The sequence below is a fragment of the Cnephaeus nilssonii genome (genome assembly GCF_951640355.1).
Source record: "Cnephaeus nilssonii genome assembly, chromosome: 12".
Lineage (NCBI taxonomy): Eukaryota > Metazoa > Chordata > Mammalia > Chiroptera > Vespertilionidae > Cnephaeus > Cnephaeus nilssonii.
Window position 1 is genome coordinate 69,354,576 of NC_137083.1, and position 25,329 is coordinate 69,379,904.

The following is a 25,329-nucleotide window of genomic DNA, read 5'->3' on the forward strand; positions in this document are numbered from 1 at the left end:
ATATAGGTGATCTTAAACTCTTTGGAAAAAAGCAAATACCAATTATGCTTTAACTAACAAAAAATGAAAAGGAAAACAACAGGTATAGGAATCAGCTCACAAGTTAGCTTGCATGCGTCATAGTGATTCTTCTCTAATGACTAGGATAGGCCTAAAAGGAGGAAAAGGGACACTTATATGGGGAAAAAAAACATGTTCAGATATCCTTGCAATTGCATATGCTCCACAGACTGTGACGGTTACAAGAACTGACGGGTGAGTTTTGTTCTTTCCAACCCAGGCAAACAGTCGCTCATTTCAGAGCATAAAAAGTTCCTCACCCATTTTATATAATACAAACACAAATATATTTTAAACTGCATCCAGCCTCTGAAAAGTCAGCCAGTGAGAAGAGCCAGGATTTAAAATCCCCAGCTCTGCACAGAACTTACTCTCTCATACTTATATATTTCCTTCTTGGTGCCAAGTATATTGGCTGGCACATAGTAACAGACCATAAATTGAGTTAAATGAAATCTGGATTCTGTGTTTACTTGCTAGGTTTTGTGTGTGACTGTGCTTTTGTTTTTCTGTATTTCTGAGCATCAGGTTTGTTTCTGTTAAACAACAGGGCTCCAGTATGTTCAACTGTACGCAACACCTAACGTACACCAATTTAATAAATTATTAACAAATGCCAATCTTAAAGTGATGGTGAGAGATAGTTACAGAGAACAGTATTACAGAGAGGTCAAATAATATGTCATGTATCGCAGACTAGTTGGAGGGCTCAAGTGTTAAAGCCATAAATCAAGATTCAAATGTCATCAAATTCAGTCTCTATTCCATCCTCCTGATAGAATTGTTTCTCCAATTTCATATATATTAATAGAATATTTATGCATTTAGAAAGATATTTTAATTTATTTTCATTTATCCCATGCATATTTATCAATCACTTAAGAAGGTCAAAACATTTTTAAAAGAAAAGGTAAAAATACAAAAACAAACGTAACTTATAAGTGAAGGGATTCTTAGTGTTACAATAATTACTTTCAAACCCATTCACAGCAGAATTAAGATTCAAAAAGTGACAAGAGATTCCAGATTTTTGCTCAGTCAACATTCAACAGATATGTGAATGCCAAATAAATCTACTCACTGTGCCCAGAATATGCTCGGCATTTTTCTGCCACTGAGACTTTGATTAAGCTAGGTTAAAAAAAAAAACCTCTCTTACAACCCCACTATGGCTGGCAACACTAATCAGTCATGGCACCCATTACTGGTGACCCTGGACAAGCTTGAGAATTCTTCTCATCAGTCATACAGGAAACATCCAAATTCTAATGGCGTTAGCATATACGAAAAAATAAATTTAAAAATATATGTATTTTTTTCATAGCTCTTAATACATGGAGTAGTGAGTAATGTACTACCTTACAATACTCCGTGTTTAATAATTTTGCATTAGACTTGGAAATATTTTCTATATGGAAATTTCTTATGCTAATTGTCTATAAAAAACAAGGTCATAATATTTCCTGATGGCATAAATCTGGAAATTATTGTCTGAAGCTCAGAAGAGTGGCTCAGGAAAGATTTGTATATCTATGACCCAACAGCATAGAGATGAGAGAAATAGCATAGAAATGTAGATTTCTTTTGAAGGTGAAGGAAATTGAATCAAGATTCAGAGAACAGTTGTACAGAGGAATCAATCAGCATACACTGAAAGTGTCAAAAGTCTAAAAGTTTATTTCATGTGTTTTTTTAATGTATGTTAAGTGGAAGACTTTGTATCTGGGGGAAGTTTATTTCTGTATGTAGATATATTTGTGTGCCAGAGGATGTATAGCTGAGCGAGAAGTAGCCAGAAAGTACTGTATTGTGAAGGATATAAGTTCCTAAAATCAGTTGGACTTGTAATTCTACAGTAAAAAAAGAAAATCTTTGTTTAACATCTATGATTGGCAAAACAATGTTCGAGGCATTGTTATAAAACCTCCAGGCAGGGGAGATTTCAACTGAAGTCTGAGGTTCTTTGAAGAGAGAACCTGTCAGCATTGAGGCACCCTAAGCTCACCAAGGTACAGGTAGGGCATTCGAGATCCATGGATTTTCTTTTCTTATTTTGTTTCTAGGGATACTACAAATAAACAAATACAATATAGGCTAAGAAACAAATTATCTTTCAAGTGCATGTCTATTTCTTCAATAAAACAGATTCTTCTAAACTAACTAAAATAAAAATGAGCAGAAATCACAGACAATTGAAATATATCTTGGCATAAAAATTACAACAAAATTAATATGCATCTTGGTTGCTAAACAATATCTGGGACTGGTTTGGGTAGAATATTATAGCTTTTAAACTTATTTTGTTGTAAATTTACCAAGTAAATTTTGGACTTTAGCAATATGCTGGATTTTAAAGAAATTCTCCTTAACTTGGGGAAAAGAGTATCCTCTTTTAATTTTACTTCCCTTAAACCTAAAAATGCCTGAACTTGGCTACTGTGACACCTTTAGAAAAATTTGCTTTGAATGTGTTTTGAGCCCACAACAACAAAAAGCACACACACACACAAAGTTACAATATCATTTTGTTGTTAATATTCCAGATTTTCATAGCAGGTCAGAACTTGGAAGCATGGTGTGTGTGCTAACTGGCTTATGTTTATGTGGGACCTAAGGTGCAAGGGAAAGACATCTGTTCATGGTTTCTTCGGGAAGATAAGAGTATTTATTCATTTTGTGTCTCAAGACTCAAATGTTTGGTAAAAACATAGGGATTTTTACTGGCATACCTAATCAGGGACATGATTTTTTTTGTGAATTTTCTCTGATATTCTCCTAGGACCATGGTCGGCAAACTGCGGCTTGCGAGCCACATGCGGCTCTTTGGCCCCTTGAGTGTGGCTCTTCCACAAAATACCACGGCCTGGGTGAGTCTATTTTGAAGAAGTGGCGTTAGAAGAAGTTTAAGTTTAAAAAATTTGGCTCTCAAAAGAAATTTCAATCGTTATACTGTTGATATTTGGCTCTGTTGACTAATGAATTTGCCGACCACTGACCTAGGACTTCATATTAAAATGCAGACATGCTTCCAACATTACTAATCATCAGAGAAATGCAAATTAAAACCACAATGAGATATCACCTCACACTTGTCAGAATGGCTATCATCAATAAATCAACAAACAATTGTCGGCAAGAATATGGACAAAAGGGAACCCTCGTGCACTGTTGGTGGGAATGCAGATGGGTGCAGCTACTGTGGAAAGAAGTATGGAGTTACCTTAAAAAATTAAAAGTGGAACTGCCTTTTGGGCCAGTGATTTCACTTATGGGTATATATCTGAAGAAACTCAAGCCACTACTTTGAAAGAATAAATGCACCCCTGTGTTTATTGTAGCATCTATACTAATAAAAGGGTAATATGTTCATTAGACTGGGAGACCTTCCAGGAGACCTTCCAAATGTCCTTCCGGACAAAGCCATGGTGGTGGTACTAAAGCAGAGGCAGTTAGGGGCAATCAGGCCAGGAGGGGAGGGCAGTTGGAGGTGATCAGGCCTGTGGGGAGGGCAGTTTGGGCAAGTAGGCCAGCGGGGGGGGGGGCAGTTGGGGGCAAGCAGACTGGTGCGGGGGGGGGGGGGGCAGTTAGGGCAAGCAGGCTGGTCGGGGGGCAGTTAGGGTGATCAGGCTGGCAAGAGGGGGCAGTTGGGGATGAACAGGCCAGCCGGGGGGGGGGGGCGGCAGTTGGGGGCGAGCAGGCTGGCAGGTGAGTGGTTAGGAGCCAGTGGTCCCGGATTGCAAGAGGGATGTCCCAGATTGGAGAGGGTGCAGGCCGGGCTGAGGGACACCGGCCCCCACCCCCGGCCCCCCCCCCCCCCGTGCATGAATTTCATGCACTGGGCCACTAGTTATTTATAATAAACAAGAAACAGAAGCAAACCAAGTGCCCATCAATAGGTGAGTGGATAAAGAAGAGTGGTACATATACACAATAGATTATTACTTGGCCATAAAAAAGAATGAAATCTTACCAGTTGTGACATCATGGATGAACCTAGAGGTTATTATGCTAGGTGAAATAATTGCTCATCCGCAGATGAGAGGATAAAAAAGGTACGGTACATTTACACCATGGAATACTATGCGGCAATAAAAAAGAAAGAACTCTTACCATTTGCAATGGCATGGATGGACCTAGAGAATATTAGGCTGAATGAAATAAGCCAGTCAGAGGAAGATAAGTATCACATGATCTCACTCATGTGGAATCTAATGAACAACATAAACTGGTGATCAAAAATAGACCCAGAGACATAGAAGCATGAACAGTCTGTTGAACCTCAGAGCGAAGGCAGGGGAGGGTGGGTGGGAAGAGATCAACCAATGAACTTGTATGTATGTATACATAGCCCATGGCCACAGACAATGGGGTGGTGAGGGCCTGAGGGCGGGAGAAGCGGATTAGAAGAGGATAATGGGGGGGGAAAGGAGGACCAATGTAATACTTTCAACAATAAAGATTTTTTTAAAAAAGAAAAATTTTTAAAAAGAAATGATATACAGGACATTAGGTAAGCCATAAAACTGGAATACCAAAAATAGTTTAGGAAAAATATTATGTATCAATGTTAAACTACTAAAATGAGTAACTGTCCTATGGTATATAAAACAAAATCCTTAATTTTAAGAAATAGTAAAGTTTTTGGGAAGTTAAAGTCCATCATGTATGTAACTTTACTTTTTTAAAAAGTATAGGGAATATAATATGCAGAGAGAGAGAGGAGAGAGAGAGAGAGAGAGAGAAAGAGAGAGAGAGAGAGAGAGAGAGAGAGAGAGAGAGAGAGAGAGAACAAATGACAAAGAAAATGAGGAAACTGGTAAAAGTGTTTTATTTTAAATAAAGGAATATTTAAAACATTCTTACAAAAAATTCCAGACATGCTTCTCAGAACATTTTCTATTGCTTCTGGTTTCAGCTTTTTATTTTAGCTAGAAGAGTTTGCCTGCTTTTTTTTTTTTTAATGTTAGTTCTAGCTGCTTAAACATGTTTTCAGTAGAATGTTCTTAATTTGGTTTTGTCATTTTCGTTTTATTAATTATTTAGCTTATTTTCTTTTCTCTTGCCAATGGGAATTGAAATGTGGCAAAGCAAGAGCGAGGGGGGCAATCAATGCCCTGTATGAAAAAATAACATGGTTTATGTCTGTGGGGGTGGTGCCTGCCACAGAGCAGGGGCCCAATAAATAGTAGACTCTCCTACTCCATTAAACGTGTCAGATTACGTCCTTACCTCTCCCCCCCCCCCCCGTGTGTGTGTGTGTGTGTGTGTGTGTGTGTGTGTGTGTGTGTGTGTGTCTGTGTGTGTCTTCGTCTCCATCCAGATATATTCTGTTCAGGAAGAGAGGCCTTACGAGGGTTTATAAGACTCTTACCTATTTATCTGACTTGGTATAAACCTGCATCATCTAATCCCATGGTCGGCAAACTGCGGCTCGAGAGCCACATGCGGCTCTTTGGCCCCTTGAGTGTGGCTCTTCCACAAAATACCATGGCCTGGGCGAGTCTATGTTGAAGAAGTGGCGTTAGAAGAAGTTTAAGTTTAAAAAATTTGGCTCTCAAAAGAAATTTCAATCGTTGTACTGTTGATATTTGGCTCTGTTGACTAATGAGTTTGCCGACCACTGATCTAATCTCACTTTAAACCAAGATTTCAAAATGTCGTGTCTCGCCTTCTCATCTTAACACTAAGGAACACTTGAGTTTGCCTGAGAGTACACTAGTATTTATCAGCACTTTTATGATTGAAACATGACTTCTGATTATAGGTTTCCTTTTGTATAAAAGTTGATGACCCGAAATCCGGTAACCATAGCTAATGAGATACCATCCTCCAAGGCAGGAAATGAATTTCAACTCCTGGCCATATTAATTGTCGATCACTTTCACAAGCCAGGTCTCCTTACCCTTAGGCCTCGTGGGAAAAGGTGTATGGCATACTTCAGTTTGGACATGCTAACGACCATGAAAAGCTCAACGTCAAATCAGCCATTCGGCAAATTTTTACATGCAACTTCCCATATGCTCAATTACAATATAAGAATCCACCAATCATCTGTTGTTTTATCTTCAACTCCTCCGCGATTTAAATTTCTAACATGTGACTAAAAATGACCCTCTTTGGAAAGTAAAGCCTTTTAAAATCAACTCTCTGCTTATATAGAAGAAAATAAAAGAGAAAAATTATTGACCTAAGTAAATTCTCATCTCATGAGCTTCAGATCATGTTCAGACATGGTGCTGTCTTGCTTCTCATAAGCTCTTCCCTTCTTCTGAGCCTCTAATATCCGACTGCGTGTTTCCTATTTTCATTATGATCAACTGGTCAGTTAACTTGTGCCTAGACTAAGAAAGCTCAGTCCACCTATTCCTGACAGTGTTAGGAAACCAATAACATTAAAAACTCAAAGTCCTAAATTCCCAAAAGGAAGCAGTGTCTTCTTTATTCCAGCGGTTCTCAGAACACTGGCACTAATGGATATCATCCATGAAACCTTATTCCTCAGCACAGGATCGGATTGGGCTTTTGCAATAAAGAATCAGGTTACCACCTATATTCAAGATTATTGAATGTCTACCTTATTGACATGTTAATTAAGTAATATTGAAAACTAGCACTTTCACTAATTTGTCAAGGTCATTATTTTAAATGGTTTGTTTTTACCCCCTTTCAAAATTGCAACTCAAGGTCAATAATATTCCAGGATGATAACAGTAGAGACAGACAGTAGATACATTCTTCCAGATAGTGGTTCTTAAAATTTGATGTGAGAAGTGAAAATGCAGGTGTCATGGTTCCCACTTCCAGAGACTATTTACATTGTTTTGGGTGAATGCCAAGAATCTGCATTTTTAATAAGTATCCTGGGTGACCCTAATTTTGGTGATCTTTAGTCCACACTAAGAATTTGCGAGACACTATATATGAACCTTATAATGATCGAGAAGTATATTTTAATCAAGACATTTATATTTCCTTTGAAAATACCTTTGTATTTTTACAGTGTTATTATGTACTTTACATTGTGAAAGTTTATATATATATATATATATATATATATATATATATATATATATATGGCCAAAATAAAAAATAGTTCTAAATAATTTGTGAAATTATTGGTTCATTACATTGCTAAAAAGCCTGCTCTACTCCTCAGGGAGTGAGATACTTTCCTTTATTGGATAAATAGAGCTTTATTTTGCTTCTTTTTTACTTTACTTTACTTCTTTTCTTTAGCTGCCAGGAAAATATGGACTTATTTTACGCTCAGTAGCGCTTCATTTAATGTAACTTTTATTCTCCATCATTTCCCCTTCATATTTAACAGTTGTTTATTTAATCTTTTTGATTCATTTGACAGTAAATTGTTTCAAATCCTCTTTGCAAATCGGCAGAGTAAGCAATAAGAAAGAAATGATTAAGTATTTCATGTCAAAACAAGTTTGCTAGGGACAGAGAATTTTTATAATTTGGTACCCAAGTTTATTAACTGTAGAATTTTTAACAACAAAAAAGTTTGGTATGGTAACTCAAAATTCCAGTTCCTAATAGGAAATACCTATTGATTTAAGATATCTTTTCAGTTAATAACTCTCCATCATCAACAATCACGTTCTGCCTAATTGTCTACTGGGTGAAGGCCACTAGAGACTTCCTCTTTTCCTTCTATTTGTAGTTTACTGAGAACCTCCCTTTCTCCCTACCTGCTTTTCTTCATTCCTCCCTCCCTTCCTTCTTCTATCTTTAAAGCTGCACATTTTTAGTGTCTACAACTTGATGAGTGTGTGACTAAACACCACCACCATCAAGGCCATGGACATATCTGTCACCTCCCAAAGTTTCCTCCTGCTCCTTTATTACATTTTCTTATGCAAAAAATCTATTACCTTTAATATTATTTTAATATCCCATATTTAATAATAATAACATAGTAGCAATCTCTCATATAGCACCTACATAGAAGGTAATGTTCTAAGACTTTACATATTACATTTAATTTCCATATAAACGCTATGAGGTAGATATGGCTCACCTGTTTTTACAGATGAGGAATTTCAGGCAAACAGTGTTTAAGTAACTTGACCAACGTCATACAGCTGTGATATATTTAGGATATTTTTGAGTGAATCATCAAAGGGTTATGGTAGGAGAGGGTTCCACTTTTAAATAACATCTCAAAAAGTTTTCATGTAGAAAAGTACAAAGAGAGAAGACCCCAAAAGTTATCAAAGAGCCCTCTTTTAACAGAAGTTCTATAAGTTGATGAAAAAAACCCTTTGTAAAAATAACAAAAGGTACAAAATGAAATATAAAATGATTCTTCTTATCTCCCACATACCCAACTTCTTAAAAGTATTATCATCAATAGTTCATTTTGTGTTTTCTCAGAAAAATAAGAGGGTATGTGTATTCACATGCGTATAATACATAGCCATACATTTTGTATTGATGCCTATGTGTGCTTGTGTTTCTTATATGTATATTTGAGTACACACTGTACATTCACACATATTTTAGTAATATTTAAAACAATAGGTATAGATTCAGAAACTGGGCACTGAATAATGTGGGAAATAATGAGGAGACAGAAGTAAAAGAAATGTGGATATCTATAAAGTGATTTCTTAATGAACTCAAAGTTTGGCATAAAGTAGTATATATTAGAGCATTTTGCCAAAATTTGATATTTGACTGAAAAAGAAGACTTCCTTTGTTTTTGAAATAAAATAATCTTACTTTTCATTTAGGTGATTATAAAGGTAGTTGGACATTTTACATTTAAATAATAAAGTTCTTTGCAAAATCAATAGGCACTTTAGGAGCATGCCAATCCTGAATAAAGGGCTTTATTTCCATAAAGGAGGGTTTATAACCATTTTCTAAATTACATTCTTCTTCTTTTTATTAGAATATTTACTGTTATCTTCTGACATTTCACATCAAATTCATACAATTTTTAAAGCCAAAAGCACAGATGCTATATTTTAAAAAGACAACAGGTCAATATACATACACTCTAAGTTAATTATGCTTTCTAAAAGAATTGCCGTTTGCCCTAGTGGATTTGGCTCAGTGGATAGAGTATCGGCCTGCAGACTGAGGGGTCCCAGGTTCAATTCCAGCCAAGGGCACATGCCCAGGTTGCAGGCTCGATCCCCAGTGTGGGGCATGCAGGAGACGGCCGATCAATGATTCTCTCTCATCATTGATGTTTCTATCTCTCTCTCCCTTCCTCTCTGAAATCAATAAAAATATATTTTAAAAAAATAAAAATAAAAGAATTGCCTTTTTTTACAAACATAAAAAATTGCAACATTACCTATAAAGCTTTGAAAATAATACTCATTTTCATAATTAAGAATTGCCTAAAATAAAAGTAATTTCCCCTGACATTTATTCATATATCCTATTTCATAGTGATGTATCCCCTCTGAATGCCTATGAGATACCTGGAAATTAGCATAATTTTTATAACTACAGTAATATACTGAAAAAACTATACAATATGAATGGAGAATATGAATATTTCTTGGTTGTAGATGTATGCAAAAAGTTATATTTTATAAATATACTAAAAAAGTGTCATTTTATAAAATACTATGAAATATCAGAAAACCAATTGAATATCAACTCCAATTCTCATTCTTAATTTCACAAAAATGAATAAATCAAAGCCTTGGGAGATATTTTCAGATTTGATATTCTTCATATTATTCTCTTGGATATGGTTGGCCTTAAGTTGAAACATATAGTTAAAGTTATTAAATATTTCCATATACTTAGCTTCAATTTCTGTAGCAAGATGAAAGAAAACCAGTCCCCATCAAAATTAACAAAGGATGCTAATTATGAGTGAAATTGCATGAACAACTTCATAACAGGCAAAGGCACGTTTTCCTTGGGATGGCCCTCACAAATCCTGGCTTGTTCCATCAGAAATACAACCGCTCTATAGAACTATTGGGCGAGACGGAGAATTACCTGGAGAGCAGATGTTGTAAGGAGAATACAAAAGTGAGATGCCACACTGACTTCCCTTACATTCAAGAACTGTTTTCACAAGTTGCTCATCTGGGAAGCTACCATAATTATCTGTTTGTATTTTTATGCTGTTAATCCAATTCCTGTTCTTCTGACCTAAGTTCTCTCCAATTTTCCGTTCTTTGTTATGTTTTACTCTGCAGCATGGTGATCCTTACCAAAGCACCGTCTCTGTAAGTTTTCATTATACATTGGCTACACACAGGGTCCCAACTTACCTTGGAGGAAAAAAAAAAAAAAAAAAAAAATACAGATCCTCTGGCAATTTTCACAGATTTAAAAACATAGAAACCATTTTTCTTTCAAACTCGTGAAAATAACAAAACCTGATGAGAATATATATGTACCTGCTGCAATGATAGAAAAAAATAAATGAAAATTCTCTAAATAGAATCCAAAGTATATATGATATTCTTGAACACTGACATTAGAATTGACAACTGTAAATCTGCAAATCTATATTCAAAATAAATAATAATGTTCAGTCATTTCCAAAATAGCTCCATATCTATTGAGAACCAATTTTATCTTTTCAGCAAAAAAAAAATCATTTTTCATTTGAACTAGTCTTATTTTTGTCAGATAGGAATAATTTAATCATGTACTCTAATAAAATACTCCATTTTTCTGGAAAATCTCATGAATAACTGGATGTAAATTTTAAGGTAAGGTAAATATGACAAATCTAACAAAGGATGAGGATTTATACATGCTGAATGGCCATTGGAAAAAATGTAAATGTTTCAGACCTTGTGCTCATTTTAACACAGAATCACATCCTGTCCAGTATGCTAATAACTTCCTAATATCTCCCCATTATGTCTTAAATGAAACCAGAAGTCTTGATTATGGCCTGTAACATCCTACATCCTCTTGTCCCAACTACCTTTCAGATAGCATTTGCTACTAAGCCCCTCCCTCCCTTTGCTTCAATTACAGCGACCTTAGGTGAAATATACCAAGCCTCCTTTTACCTTGAGTTCTTTATACTTCTTTTCTCTCTTCTTCTAAAACTCTTCATCCAGATATTCACAGAGGTCACTCTACTCCTTTCAGTTAGCCATCAGTTTATATATTCCCCTTGGAAATGCCTTGTCTGTCCCCTATCCTATATAATAAAAGGCTAATATGCAAATAGACCTAATGGCGGAACAATCGAACAACCAGTCACTATGATGGGGGTGCACACGGAACATGGTGGGCATTGGCAGCAGGCGGCAGAGTGTGGAACATGGCAGGCATCGGCCACAGCAGGATGGTGGAGCAGGTGAGTGGGGCGCCAGACCATGGCAGGACACCAGTCACCATCATTGGGGCAAGCCTCTGGTGGTTACTGAAAATTCTTTGCTCCCATGCACCATGGTCCCGCCTGGCACTCGCACTGCTGCTGGCGCCAGAGCTGCTGCTTGCACCCACTGCTGGCACCCGGCGCCAGCCTCGATCACTCGGCACCATCAGCGGGTGCAAGCAGTTGCTGCCGGCGCCGATCACCCCTCAGGGCTTCTCCACTTCCCCCTGCTCCAGAGGGGCAATCAGGGAAGCAGCCACCATTCGCACCTGCTGACTACACTGGCCCCAATTGCTCTGCGCCATCAGAGGGTGCAAGAAGGGCCAGCGCCATCAGCATGTGGGAGCGGCGGTGGCATGGGGGTGCAGAGAATAAGCTGAGACCCACCCCTGTGCCCACTGCAGCATCGAGGCCCACAGTTCCTTTCCTGGTGCACAAATTCGTGCACTGGGCCCCTCGTTTAAAATAATACACTTCTTACCCTGATTTATTTTGCTTATAGCAGCCACCAGTACCTAGAATTACATAGTATTTACATGTTTATTTTCTGCCTCTCCCACTAGACTACAAAGTTCTTAAGGTTAGGAAGTTGGCAGTTATGTTTACTATTGAGGTCAATGAGGGGTAGTAAATGATCAACAACATATGTTAAATTGAATTGAGCTCTATGAGTCACATTTTGATTTCCTAAAAGTACATGCTACTGATAAAACTTTGGGTTTGCAAAAGCACTATTCCTGTTAGTCTTAAAAATGAATAAAGTGAGGAAGATGGAAGAATCAGGCACACATAAAAACAAAAAAGGCAAGACCCTTTACTTTTAGAACAAAACCTTCCCATCCTATTAGACATTATTTCAACTGTCATCTTACACTTTCAGTGTTATTTTTTCTCATTACTAACTTCTGATAACTCACCGCCTATTCTCCCCACACTCTTCATGATTCGAATCTTCTTTACATAACAGACTTGTCAAAATTTCCACTGCAAAACGGATTGCACCATGCCAGGATATGTAGCTACATGTATTTTGTATACCTGCCTTTCAATCTCTTATAATAGGAACTTCTTCCTGAGAGAGGCTACATTTATCTTCTATGTCATTTACAGATAATAGTTCGCTATTTTTAAACAATTCCATTTTATTCGTAAATGAGTGGACCTGCATAAAGAAAAAAGTGCCACCTCGTGTTTACGGTGTAAGAGAAAGAACACCTTCCTTGTCACAAAGTGTCATCAGAGTATTTTTTCACCTACGGGCTCCTTGCCTGCTAATATTTAGCTAGGACACTGAGCTGGAAAGAGAAGGCAGTGCATTCCTGTGCTGATTCCCTTACATTATAAGGTATCTCCATATGATTCCCAGAGGCACCTGCACTTTACCCAGCCTTCACCAGAAAGCAAACTGATTAAGGAAAAAGACACTGACAACTATTAATTCTAATATTTGCAGAAGAATTACTACCAAAAATGGAGAAGTCTCATAGCCCTCCCTAAACTAAAAAGAGTATGTTCTAGTACACTCAAAGATAAAATGTTCAAATAATAAAGTTCACTTTTTAACATTGAACAAAGGGAAAGATTAGATTAATAGATTACTGCTAAAGTTGAGGTGGCACAATTCCCTGGCTACAGAGCTCTCTCCATGGTGTGCAGTTATCATCTCATGCCATGATCGGCAACACATTAATATAGATTTTTCTACATATGAGTATTGAGCTCGTGGGTAATAAGTCCCAAAAAGTATAAATACAAACCTCAAAAGCCCGTCAATCTAGTTAGGAAGGCAAGAAGTAAAACCACACTTTGTATATAAAAAAGCATTTATTAATGTCAAGAGTATTCCAACTACACATTATATAGGCTTGGGAGGTTGAGAAGGTTTCATGGAGAAGTTCAATGTTAAAGGCTGGTTCTCAAAGGAGAAAACTAAATTCCAATGAAATCTACAGAAGCCAAGAGCAGCACGGATGTGCACAGAAAGGTAGATGGTGTTTTATCTCCGGATTTATTTTCAATATCAGACCATATCCCACACTGTCAAGTCTACAAGTCTAGCTACTGAAACCAGTGGGCCAGTGGGAAAACAGTATATGGATATATATATATCCATAAAACAATGTAAGACATAGGGAGAGGAGAGAAAAAAGAATGAATCGTTATTAGAGCTCTGAAGGAAAAATAATACTCCTTTTTCAGTGAATGTTCTTTCAATGAAAGAGAAGTTAAATTGTAGAGTTTTAACAACCAACAGGCCAAAGATTTTTCAGGTGATTTAGGAAACAAACAAACAAAAAATTTTGATTTTCTTTCTCCTCCATCAGGCCAGGTAGTTTGCTGACAAATAGTCTAGGAGTTCACCAGATGAGAACACATGGGTGTATTATATCAACTAGAAATCACCATGAAAAACCTCAGTACTGTGTGAATGAATGTAGAGCAAGCAGTGATACTGAAGAATGTGGAGTGTCACAGACCGTAGAGCTAGGAGAGAAATGCATATTAATGGCGTATAAAGGAAATGTATTCCTTTTCTTATCCCTGTAGTATCAGCAGTAGCCCCCAAGTTGTTATTAGTGTACATTCTTATATTATGTCTTAAGGCCTTCAAAAAAAGGAGTCAAAAATGAAATTTCAAATAATCCTGCTGCTGTTTAATTGCCTAACTATGAGCAATCCACAAAATAAATCTTGCATGTATAAAATGATTCGTTTTAAATAAATAACTGTAAATTTTCCTATTATCAGGAATTCAGAAATTAGGTCAAAAGAAATTTGGTCTTCATTAACTTATTTTCAAAAATGAATATAATTGAGAGCAAAGTTTACACAAATGCAAAATATATGACATCAGAATTGAATGAAATAACTATACAAAAAATAAGTATAATACCAAGTCAATCTTTAGTCTAAAGGGAAATCCTAAAAAGAAAAAAAAATATCATAGACTCACTGAAAATGAGAAAATGGCACAGTCTTTAAGGTACTCTGCTGAGAGAACACATTATCTCTTCTAAACATACCTCTGTCTGTCAACAAAATACATGCTTATAAAAGAAATTAAGATGCATACATTTTTTAAATGTCTTCATTTAAAAATATTATATCTTTATCTAGTTTTGGAATTCAGCTAAATGTGAAACATCACATAAAATGAAAGATAAAAATCATGTGATCATATCAATAAGATGCAGAAAAAGCATTTGACATAAATCCAGCACCCATTTTTTATTAAAAAAAAAAAAAAAACTCTCAGCAAAGTGGGAATGGAGGGATCATCCTTTCACATAATAAAGGCCATATATGACAACCCCACAGCCAATATCATAGTTAATGGGCAAAAACTAAAAGTGTTTCCCTTAGGATTAGAAACAAAACAGGGATGTCTGCTTTCACCACTTTTATTCAACACTACAGGCCCAGTGCATGGATTTGTGCACTGGTGGGTTCCTTTGGCCTGCACCATCTCACATTCCAAGAGCCAGGTTGTGGCTGAGCAGAGCTCCCCCTGTGGGAGCGCACTGACCACCAGGGGGCAGCTCCTGTGTTGAGCGTCTGCCCCCTGGTGGTCAGTGCATGTCATAGCGAACAGTAGTTCCTGGTGGTTGCGCCATTAGGGTCAATTTGCATATTATCCTTTTGTTATATAGGATAACAAATAAAACACTTAATATATTTATTTGTGTATATGGTATTTATAACACACACACACACACACACACACACACACACACACATAAAATCCCACTCCAATTATGCCATTCTAAAAAAGGGAATTTCCCTGCTACTTTGTTAGGAAAATCACAAAGAAAAATTATTTTGCTTTTTTGTTTTTTAAAATAACAAGTTACCAAACCTATTAAAATTAAAATATTATAGAGCTAGTGTTTGAAAGTCTTATAGACAACTACACTAAGTTTTTTTCTGAGTGCATAGATGTACCAGTAATTCTACCTTATTTGTTTCTGATGAATGTATACTATAAATAAAATTTTCCCTGTATTTGTTCAGAAATCAGAATGATTTATGTAATTAAATCATGAAGTTTATTCTAAACAAAACTTTACAGAAATACCACATAGTAACTTTCTTTCCCATATTAAAAATATCTTTATTTTTAAATTAAAGAAGAGGTAATGTCTACAAAAATGACACTTCCAAGTTCTTAAGTTTTATGTCATGAATAATATATTACCTATTTTTTGTTTCTTAAAGGCTCTAAATCAGTGGTTCCTAATGTGGGGCACATACCCCACAGGGTTTGATTTTTAAGGGTGGGCAATTCGAGAATGAGTTATTAGTAGTGAATTTTTTGCAATTCTTATTAATCTAGGGGCTTTATATTCAGCATATAAATATATATTGTGACATATTTATGCATTTCAGTTCTCTATTATATGTTTTGAAACTTTATTAGCTATCTACCTAATAAAAGAGTTACATGCTAAATGACTGTACCTTCACGACACCCACCAGCCAATCAGGAGTGAGTATGCAAATTAACCCAACAAAGATGGCTTGGCGTTCTGCACCAACCCAGCCACTAGGGGCCTCTGGGAAGCATGGGAAAGCAGAAAGGCAGCTCTGGGCGGGAGCGGAAAGGCTGCTCAGGCCAGAGCGAAGGCGGTGCTGGCAGCCAGGGGAACGAAGGCCCATTCGTGCACGAATCTTCATTCGTGCATCGGGCCACTAGTTTTATCATATCACTTCATACTTTTTGAACAGTTTCTTGGTGATTTCTTCCTCAGGACTTCAACTGACCTTTCATTCTTTTATTTTTCTCTTTCATGGATGCCATGTTCTTTGGAAGCTTGTTTAAACCAAGTTAGTGGCCTTTTAGGTTTCCTCCACATGAATAGGCGTTCACGTTTTGCATAATAAGAATTATATGTCGGGGGCAGAGGGATATCAGGATTTTAGAGATGCTTAGGTGAGGCATGGCCAAAAAAAGGTTGGGAAGCACTGGTCTAAATGGTTAGCAATCATGACTCAGAATGCAAATACTACCTAACATAAAAATCTCCTCCAATTATTTAATGCCACCTGATACCACTTCTCACTCAAACATCATGCACCTGAGGTACAACGATAAACTGAAGCTGGAACTTGTTAAATATATTGTCACAACATTGGTTTTATTGTGGGTTTTTTTATTATTGGTGACCACTTTGAAATTTCCTAAATTTGGCAAAATTTAAATTCTACCCTACTACCTGCATGAAAAACAAGGCCTGGAAGCTATCGCCAAAAGGTCATTAGGACAAAGGAGGAGTTTCAGGTCCTTTTTTCCCAAGGCAGTTTAAGGCAGTAATTAGAGTTTACACTATGGAAAGAAGGTAGGTAGGGTAGTCAGGGCCTAATGCAGGTCAATAGATATGCACAGAAAGGAAGGATATGGTATGGAGATACAGATATGCATGGCCAATCTAAACACTGTTTTGAGAAATCTGACATCCTTTCTTTTATTGGCTTCTTTTAAAAAAAATATTTATTGTTGTATTACATATGTTCACTTTTTCCCTATTGATCTCTTCTAGCCCATCCCTGCCCACTCCCCCCCCCCCCCCCCCACCCAGGCCTTCACCATCCTATTGTATTTGTCCATTGGTTATGCATATTTGCATAAAAGTTTTTTGGGTGCTCTCTTCTCACCAAACCACCCCCCCACATACACCTTCCCTCTGAGATTCAGCATTCTGTTCCATGCTTCTAGGTCTCTAAATCTATTTTGTTCATCAGTTTATGTTGTTCATTAGATTCCACATATGAGTGAGATCATGTGATACCTATCTTTCTCTGACTGGCTTATTTCACTTAGCATAATATTCTCCAAGTCCTTCCATGCTGTCTCAAAGAGTAAGAGATCCTTCTTTTTTGCTGCTGCATAGTATTCCATGGTATAAATGTACCACAGCTTTTTTATCCACTCATCTGCTGATGGGCACTTGGGCTATTTCCAGATCTTAGCTATTGTAAATTGTGCTGCTATGAACATAGGGGTGTATACATTCTTTCTGATTGGTGTTTTGGGTTTCTTAGGATTAACTGAATCTGGAAGAATCAGAAAACCTGAATAGGCCAATAATTACTGAGTAAATTAAGCAGTAATCAAAAAACTCTCAGCAAACAAAAGCCCTTGCCCAGATGGCTTTACAATGCAGTTTTACCAAACATTCAAAGAACTAACACCTATCCTCCTCAAACTATTCCAAAAAAATCCAAGAGAAAGGAACACTTCCAAGCTATTTTTATGAGGCTAGCATTATCCTAATTCCAAAACCAAATAAAGACACTAAAAAGAAAGAGAACTACAGGCCAATATCCCTGACGAACATAAACGCCAAAATCCTCAACAAAATAGTAGCAAATGGGATCCAGCAACATATTAAAAAGATCATACACCATTACCAAGTGGGATCTTTTTTAACTTTTAAAAATTACGCTTTTAATGTTTTCTGCTTTAATTAATTGGAAATGGGAAGGCTTAAAATTATACTTTGAAGTATTCATTTTACCAGCAAGTTAAATAATTCCATTTAGAACAAGCATGATTAAGTCATAGTATAATGATATACTTAGTATTTTAGCCAGCACACAAATAATTAGGTGAATATACAATAGTTCTGAGAAAGGTGAATATACAATAGTTCTAAGAAAGACCCATTTCTTCAGACAAAAAGACCTGAACATTATCTAAAATGATCTGAGAGGGAGGAGATAATTCTGTCAATTATGAATTACAAAGCTGTTGGCTATTTCCTCTCTTACTAGTATAGATGTTTGCATGAGCTGAAACTTTGGATAACCACTATTTAGGATTCCATTTTCACTTCTATTATCATTAATTAATGAACATTAACTCCATTAAAAATAATGGCCATGTAAAAAGAGCTCAGAAAGTGTAATGGGAAATTCTTGGTCATCTATCAGACACAGCTTGATATTAGCTTCAACTACACATATTTTCCAGAAAGTTTTATACCTTATATTTCATCGTATAAGTATAAAACTACAAAGTAAAAAATAAATTCAGGCAATGGATTTGTCAAATATTTTCTATCCTTAAATAAAGCTTTGAGTCACAATGCAACTAAAGATAAGAAACAAAAAGGCAGAATTAATATATATATATATGTATATATATACATATATATATATATTATGTATTATAAATATATTTTGATGAGAAACAGAAGACATTTTCCTAAGAAACTGTGCTATATTATAAAACATATGCTTTGTTAAATGTTCATATAATTTTCCAATAAGTGGATTGTATTTTGACTGCACAACATTTCTACATCTTAAAACTATAACTACTATATCCTATCAGGATCACTAATTAGCTTAATTTATGAAAATTAAACTTGTCAATTTCAATGAAACTTAAATCTTCAAAGTAACTCCCATTTTGCTTCCAAGTTCTGAGAAAGTGTATATTTTATTCTTCTAATCCACTTACATGTGAATCATATGAATTAAATCCATTTCATAGACTTTACTCAGGCATCATGATTCAGTTTCTTAAATTATTTCAAGAAATAGATGCTTATAAGCATTTTATTATATAATAATAATGCCATTAATGGTTAGCATTTCCTCATCGTTCTCCTGAAAACAAAGATAAAATTCTAAATAAAATAAAAATTTAAAAGTCATTTCAGGAAACAAATTTTAAAATAATACTAACTTCACATGTCTAGAATAGAACTTCCAGCTGGTGAAATTACCATGTCATCACATTCATTATAAAAATGCCTATATTCAATCTTATAGACATTATATAGTATTAAATGACTCACCAGATACTGCTCTACTTCATGAAAAACACTGCCATTGACACTAGATTTTTAAAAATATATTTCCTTTTAATATTTCTTCCTTTATGTCCTCTTGACACAGAGTCCTTTTTTATTCATATGCACTTCTAATTTGAAATCCTGATATTGATTTGCACTATCCAATTTTCCTTAATATTTCAAGTGACAAAAAGACAACATGACCAATATATATCCCCCTTGTTAAGAATTAAGCACCTACACTATTCTGAATCTCCTTCAAAATTTGTCACAAAATTACCAACAGGATAAAAGAGAAATACAAGCAACAGAATATGGATTTTCACTAATTCATTTTTGAAAATGCACCAGTAGAACTTACAAAAACATGTGAGACTAAATGAAAGTCATGTTATTTTATTTTACTGTACTATAATTTCCTTCTTAGCCAAAAATTCTTCACATATAACATATTCTATTAGTTGGCTAGATGACAACATGAGAAACTCTGTTCAACACAAGATGTCTAAAAAAATTAGGTTGATTTTAACCACATTATCATTTAAAGAAGGCAATTAAATTAGCCAGAAAAACAATACTGAAAAAGCAGCCTTGGGAATAACTTTTTTCTTGAAGCCATTACCAAATCCCTATTGGACGGATTAATTATGCCAGAAAAGAAGCATAAAGCTGAAGAAAGGGCACTATCACTACTTGTCTTATCTAAGAACTCATAAAAGTACAAGGCTCTAACCACCTTGTTTTATTAGATTCTCTAATATGTAAACGCTGCTACTTTTCTGCAGTTTGCTTAATATTACTAATCATTTCAGATCTTTCTTTTTGCTCCAATGTAAAAAGTCTTAATTCCAGCTTAAAATTTTTTCAAAGTATTAATTCAGAAGATGCCCCTTTGCCTGCAAAACACCATTATCCCCAGTAAAAGCATGCACAAAAGAATTCTAGAAGAAAATTAGAACGCACAAATTTCTGTAACACAACCAGCCCTTGGTGACCATCAATCTCACCAGATACTGCTCTATCTTCTAAACATTTATTGAATGGTCATGGACCCATTGCCTGATGGGTTCTATAGTTTCTCAAAAAATGGTGGATGACAGTCCCTTGCTTCTTTTTTTGAAACTATGATCCGAGAGTCTTAAATATATTGCAAATATCATTCCACTGCATTTTATAGCATTGATCAGTTTCAGCCCTGACATTCTAAAACTGCATAACTTATCAGCCACAATGAACATGCATATGCAGCAATAGGCACATATGTATTACAAAATCATTTTATAATGATATTTATAACTTATATCTTATAATGTAAAATAAGAATTATAGTTCTTAGAGGGAAAATGCATGCCAAAATTACTTATTCCTATAAAAATGATACTTCAAATGCACATGAAAACTTTCCACTTGAATACACTGGAGCATTTTCTGGGCATTTCAATAAATATGGTGCATTAATTATACCTTTATTGGGGCACAGATTTTGTGTTTTTCATTCTTAGTATGTTTTCATGTATTCATACATATAATATTGATGATCCGCCTTTACATTCAGGAATCCTAAAATTTCTTTATCGTATTTATCAACTTTCAGCCATCCGTACTCAACTCCCTGAGTACTCTCATCTCTATATCGTATCTACTTCATAGGTCAACAGAGTTCCTCAAAACCATTTAGATAATGAGAGAAAAATGATTTCCTCTAACTTATATTATATAACTTCAGTGGGGTCTCCACTCACCTCACATATATCCCACCTCCATCCCATTTCCCTCGTTGGCACCTACCCTAGCGTTGTCATGGTGACAATGGTATACCAGAAGGCCGCCGGAATGCTGGTGAACTTGGTGGCGGAAGACCCCTTCTCTGCGTAGAACATAACGGTGGCGAAAATGATGATAGCCATGGTGAGCGAGAAGAGCAAGAAGCCCAGCTCGGAGGCACAGCTCTTCAGGGTGTAGCCCAGGATGCGCAGGCCTTGCGAGTGGCGGGAAAACTTAAAGATCCGGAAGACGCGGAAGACCCGGAGGGTGACAAAGGCCCCGCTCACGTCCTCGTTGTCGGTCATGACCAGCCCGATGTAGTAAGGCAGGATGGCCACCACGTCGATGATGCTCATGACGCTCCGGACGAAGCGGTAGCGGCTGGGGGCGGCGGCCAGGCGCAGCAGGTACTCCACCGTGAAGATCATGACGCAGGCCGTGTCCAGGCAGAAGAAGGCCACCGCGTACCGCTCCCCGCAGGGCAGCTCCTTGATGTGGCCCGGGCTGGACCCGCACGGCACCGTCTCCACCACGTTCGCGATGACGGACACGGCGATGAAGAACCCGGTGACGTAGTAGAACACCAGGGCCATCGTGCTGGTGTGCGGGTTCTCGAAGGCCCGCCAGACCTTCTGGCGCGCGGTCATGGTGGGCAGCGCGCTCTCGCCGGTGCTGTCCGAGTCCGCGTCGTCCTGCAGGCGCTCGGCGTTCTCGCGCCGGCGGTCCTTGTACTCCTCGTAACAGCAGTCGCCGATGATCTCGGGGATCAGGCCGAAGAAGGCCAGCTCCTCGTCGTAGGCAGAGATGCACTCGTGGCGCGGGTAGTGCAGCTTCCCCGTGCGGTAGAAGTTGAGGATGTGGCGGAAGATGTCTGGGTCCCGGTCGAAAAAATACTGCTGCGTCTCCGGGTGGTAGAAGAAGTCCCGCTCGGAGCTGCCCAGCAGGGTGTCCGGGTACCGTTCCAGGGTGTCCTGCCAGGTCTGGAAGCGGGTGCCACTCACGTTCAGCACAATGAGAGCATCCTGAGTCCTTTTCCGCTCCTGCCTCGGGGGAGCTGGCATGGGGCCCGAGGCCACGGGCATCCACCCGATGGCCGCCGCCCTTGCAAAGGGCAGCCAGGCTGCGACCCCTGCAGCCATGGCGCCTGGAAGTGGAGGCAAGAAGGGCGATGGGGCCTGTACGGTTCAAAGGTCAAAGTGGCCCCAACCACCCACTCCCTCCTGCCGAGAAAATGCTCCAGGGGAAGGTGGCCCAGAGGGATCACTCCTACTCCCAGGCCGGGCTCCTGGCGCAGTCACAGTTCTCAGGAGGGCAGGTTTCCCTCCAGGACAGCTATTTGGAAAACACGGCGTCCTAGCAATCACGCCCCAAACCTTTCCCAGCAGCTGGACCAGGCCACTCCTGGCACCGACAAGTACACAGGTGGCTTTCGACGCGGCAGTGTCTTCAAACAGGTGTCTGGGATTTCTCCTCTGACACGCGGCTAACGTGGGGTGAGTGTGCCTTGCGCAGCAGGGTAGAGAAAACCAAGGACAAATCACTCAGAGGGGTCTTCTTTTGACGGGATCAAGGAACGCTTACCACCTCCCCTCTGGCTCTTTCAAACCTTCCTTTTTCAAGTGGCCCTTCCCGCCAAAGGAGTCTCCAAAAGGCGACCTGTTGTAGCTTCCCAGGCGCGATCAACAGCCACGGCCCCACGTCTCTTGGGGAGTCCGGTGGCCACCTCGGTCCCTGGGGCTCTATCTAAAGAGATGGGAGCGCTGAGGGGCGGGCGCGGCGGGGGCGTCCGTAGAGAGAGATCCTCTTCCCCTCGTCGGCAAGCACCCGTCGTGTCTGCCCAGAGCGTTCGTCCAATCGCCCCTTCACTCTCTTTCCAAGTTCAGCTCAGGTGCAGTGTGACAGTTACAGAGCCCGGGAGCTGGCAGCCGCCACCGCCTCGGCGGCGGCAGCAGCATCGGGCTGCACACAGAAGGCGCCTCGCCTGCGGTACATGCCTGGCCGCGTGTGCACCCGGGCTGAGTTGCATAGAGACTTTCTCCTCGCCGTGCACCCGGAGAGGGAGAAGCAGAGGGAGCAGCTCGCCCACCGCCGGATCCGGGCGCCCCGGGGGAGCAGACACGAAGCTCAGGCGAGCTCTCCTTCCCCTTCCCCCATCCTTCCGAGCTGCCCTCCTCCTTTTCACCTTCCAAAAGCCGGACGCAGGCCGGCAGAGCAGCAGCAACAAGTTCAAAAGGTGCGGGGGAGGGAGGCGAACCGAACGGACTCGCTCCTGCCAACTTACTGCGCCTGGGCGGTCGCCGGGGCCGGAGCGGCACGGTGCGGGGTTGCGGGGCGCCGGGGCTGCGGGGCGGCCGTGGCGCTGCGGGGCCGGAGCCGGGGCCGGCGCGGGCAATCGCCGGAGCGCGGAGGCTGGAGGCGCTCGGCGGCGCGGGTGCGCGGGAGGGCGGCTGGCTGCTTCCCCGCCAGTGGGTGGTCCTGCATGTCCCCAGGCTCCCTGCGCCGCTCAGCTCGTGCGATCAATAAAGAAGGAGAAAATAAATAAATAACCGAGCGCACGCCCCGCCACGCAGGTTGTGCACGGCGTCCCCCGCCTTTCCCTGGGCTTGACCTTTCTCCGCCCCCGCCCCCTCGGGCTCCTCTCGCTCCACCCCAGCCACCCACCAGCCCCGGCGCAAAATGTCACCTAGGGAGAGCCTCCAGGTGGGTCTGCCGGGGGAGGAGAGCGAGCCTCGGTGAACAAAGGGAAGCTGCACGCGCCGGGCTGCGGTGGCTTGGTGGAGGAAGAGGAGGAAGGGGACCGGAGGAAGGCTTTGCTTCTGCCTCCCTGGGTCCGGGTTCCAGGCAAGCGTGGGAAAAGGAGGAAGAGAGAGAGCGAAGCTGGGAAGGCGGTGAGCGGAGCGGAACGCGCAGGAATTGGTTGTCTTCTGGGGGCTGCTTGCGGGGGTGGGGGGTGGGGGGTTGGGGGGGGGGGAGAGAGCAAGCCCTGCAAGCCCCGCGGCAGAATTTTTAAGAGCTTTTTTTTTTTCTCTTCCTCTTTCTTTTTATTTGTTCAAGCCAGACGTTCACGTTGCAGAGGTTACTACGTCATCGATCCAACTTGTCGAAAAGTCTGGCAGTGTCCTCAGCCTAGGTCTTGCCACAACTCCTTTTCCCGTCCTTTGCGAATGACAAGGAAGGATTTAGAACCCTTTTCTAAATGTCAGCGTCCAGGGACGTGCGCCGCTGGGGGTGCGCGCCCCCTTCGTCCTCTCCGCGCATCTCTGTGCACGTCCAAAACGGTGAGAGTGGTTAAAGGTGTCCTTGTGAGGAGTCAGCGATGTGATGCTGAGATTAGGAAATTGTCGTGGCCAACCGTTTTGTTTTTCGTGCACCCCGCCCCCCAGTCATTAGGAATCGTCCTTAAAACCAAACAGACACCACATGGAACCACTAGATGGCGTGAAGGGAGGGAAGTTAAATCTATCCCTAAGGTTTGGATGCTTTAGAAAGGTGAAGGATCAAAATGAAGTGAGCCTGCAGGGAATCAGCTCACATAAATATCCTCAAGTCCCCGACTCCCCACCCACTTTTTTTTAGCAATTAGATATATTACTCAGGCTCCAGTCTGCATTTTGATGAAAATGGAATGAGATGTGGAGAGTTTCTTGTTGAAATGCCTTTGAAAATTAAATGTAGATGACTGAATAATAATAATTATTATTATTACTATAATAACGGCCTTTGGAAATTTTGATTAAGAAGAGATGTCTAAATTCTACCTGAAAATTACCTCTTCAAGACTTGTTGACTGTACTTGGTTGATAAATTAAGAGGACGGTGAAGTATAATCTTGAACTGAATTGACTTTCAAGCCCTGGAGATAATGGCTACAGAATCCAGCAGATGATGAAGATTATGTGTACAGAACCCAGCAGAACATTCTATGTGCTTGCTTTGCCCAGGGATTCCTCTTCTTCTTTCTGGAGTTCTCATTGTACACTTTATTTCTGCTGATGGGAAATAAAACTCGGCAAGATCAAAATTGAATTCAAGAACCCCTCTTCTCCAGTTGTCTACTCTGTTTTCTCTCCTAATAAATAAAGCCCAAGGAAGAAACTTGGTGGTCAGCATAGACCATGTCCTGTCCTCCACTGCTTCCCCCACCAAGCACACCCCCCAATAAGTCTGTATATTTCACCTTCCTTAGCAGTCTATCTTCTTACTGTACCTAGAGTGATTTTTAAAAACTATTTTGAGATAATTATAGATTCACATACACTTGTGAGAAAGAATAGAGATCCCTTATACCTATCACCTGGTTTCCCTCAAAGGTAACATCTTACACATTCCAGTACAATAATGCAACCAGGAAATCAACTTTCACACAATCTACCAGCC

The 25,329-nt window shown here is 39.5% G+C and overlaps 1 protein-coding gene across 1 annotated transcript in view; it reads right to left on the bottom strand.

The window, feature by feature from the left end:
• Nucleotides 1-22,091, bottom strand: part of KCND2 (potassium voltage-gated channel subfamily D member 2) — a gene marked incomplete at both ends in the record, with an annotated part of 537,232 nt that extends 515,141 nt beyond the window's left edge. The window contains one exon of the mRNA XM_079786391.1: nt 20,977-22,091. Coding sequence (XP_079642517.1) covers nt 20,977-22,091 — 1,115 coding nt within the window. The remainder of the gene's footprint in view (nt 1-20,976) is intronic.
• Nucleotides 22,092-25,329: the final 3,238 nt, after the last annotated feature.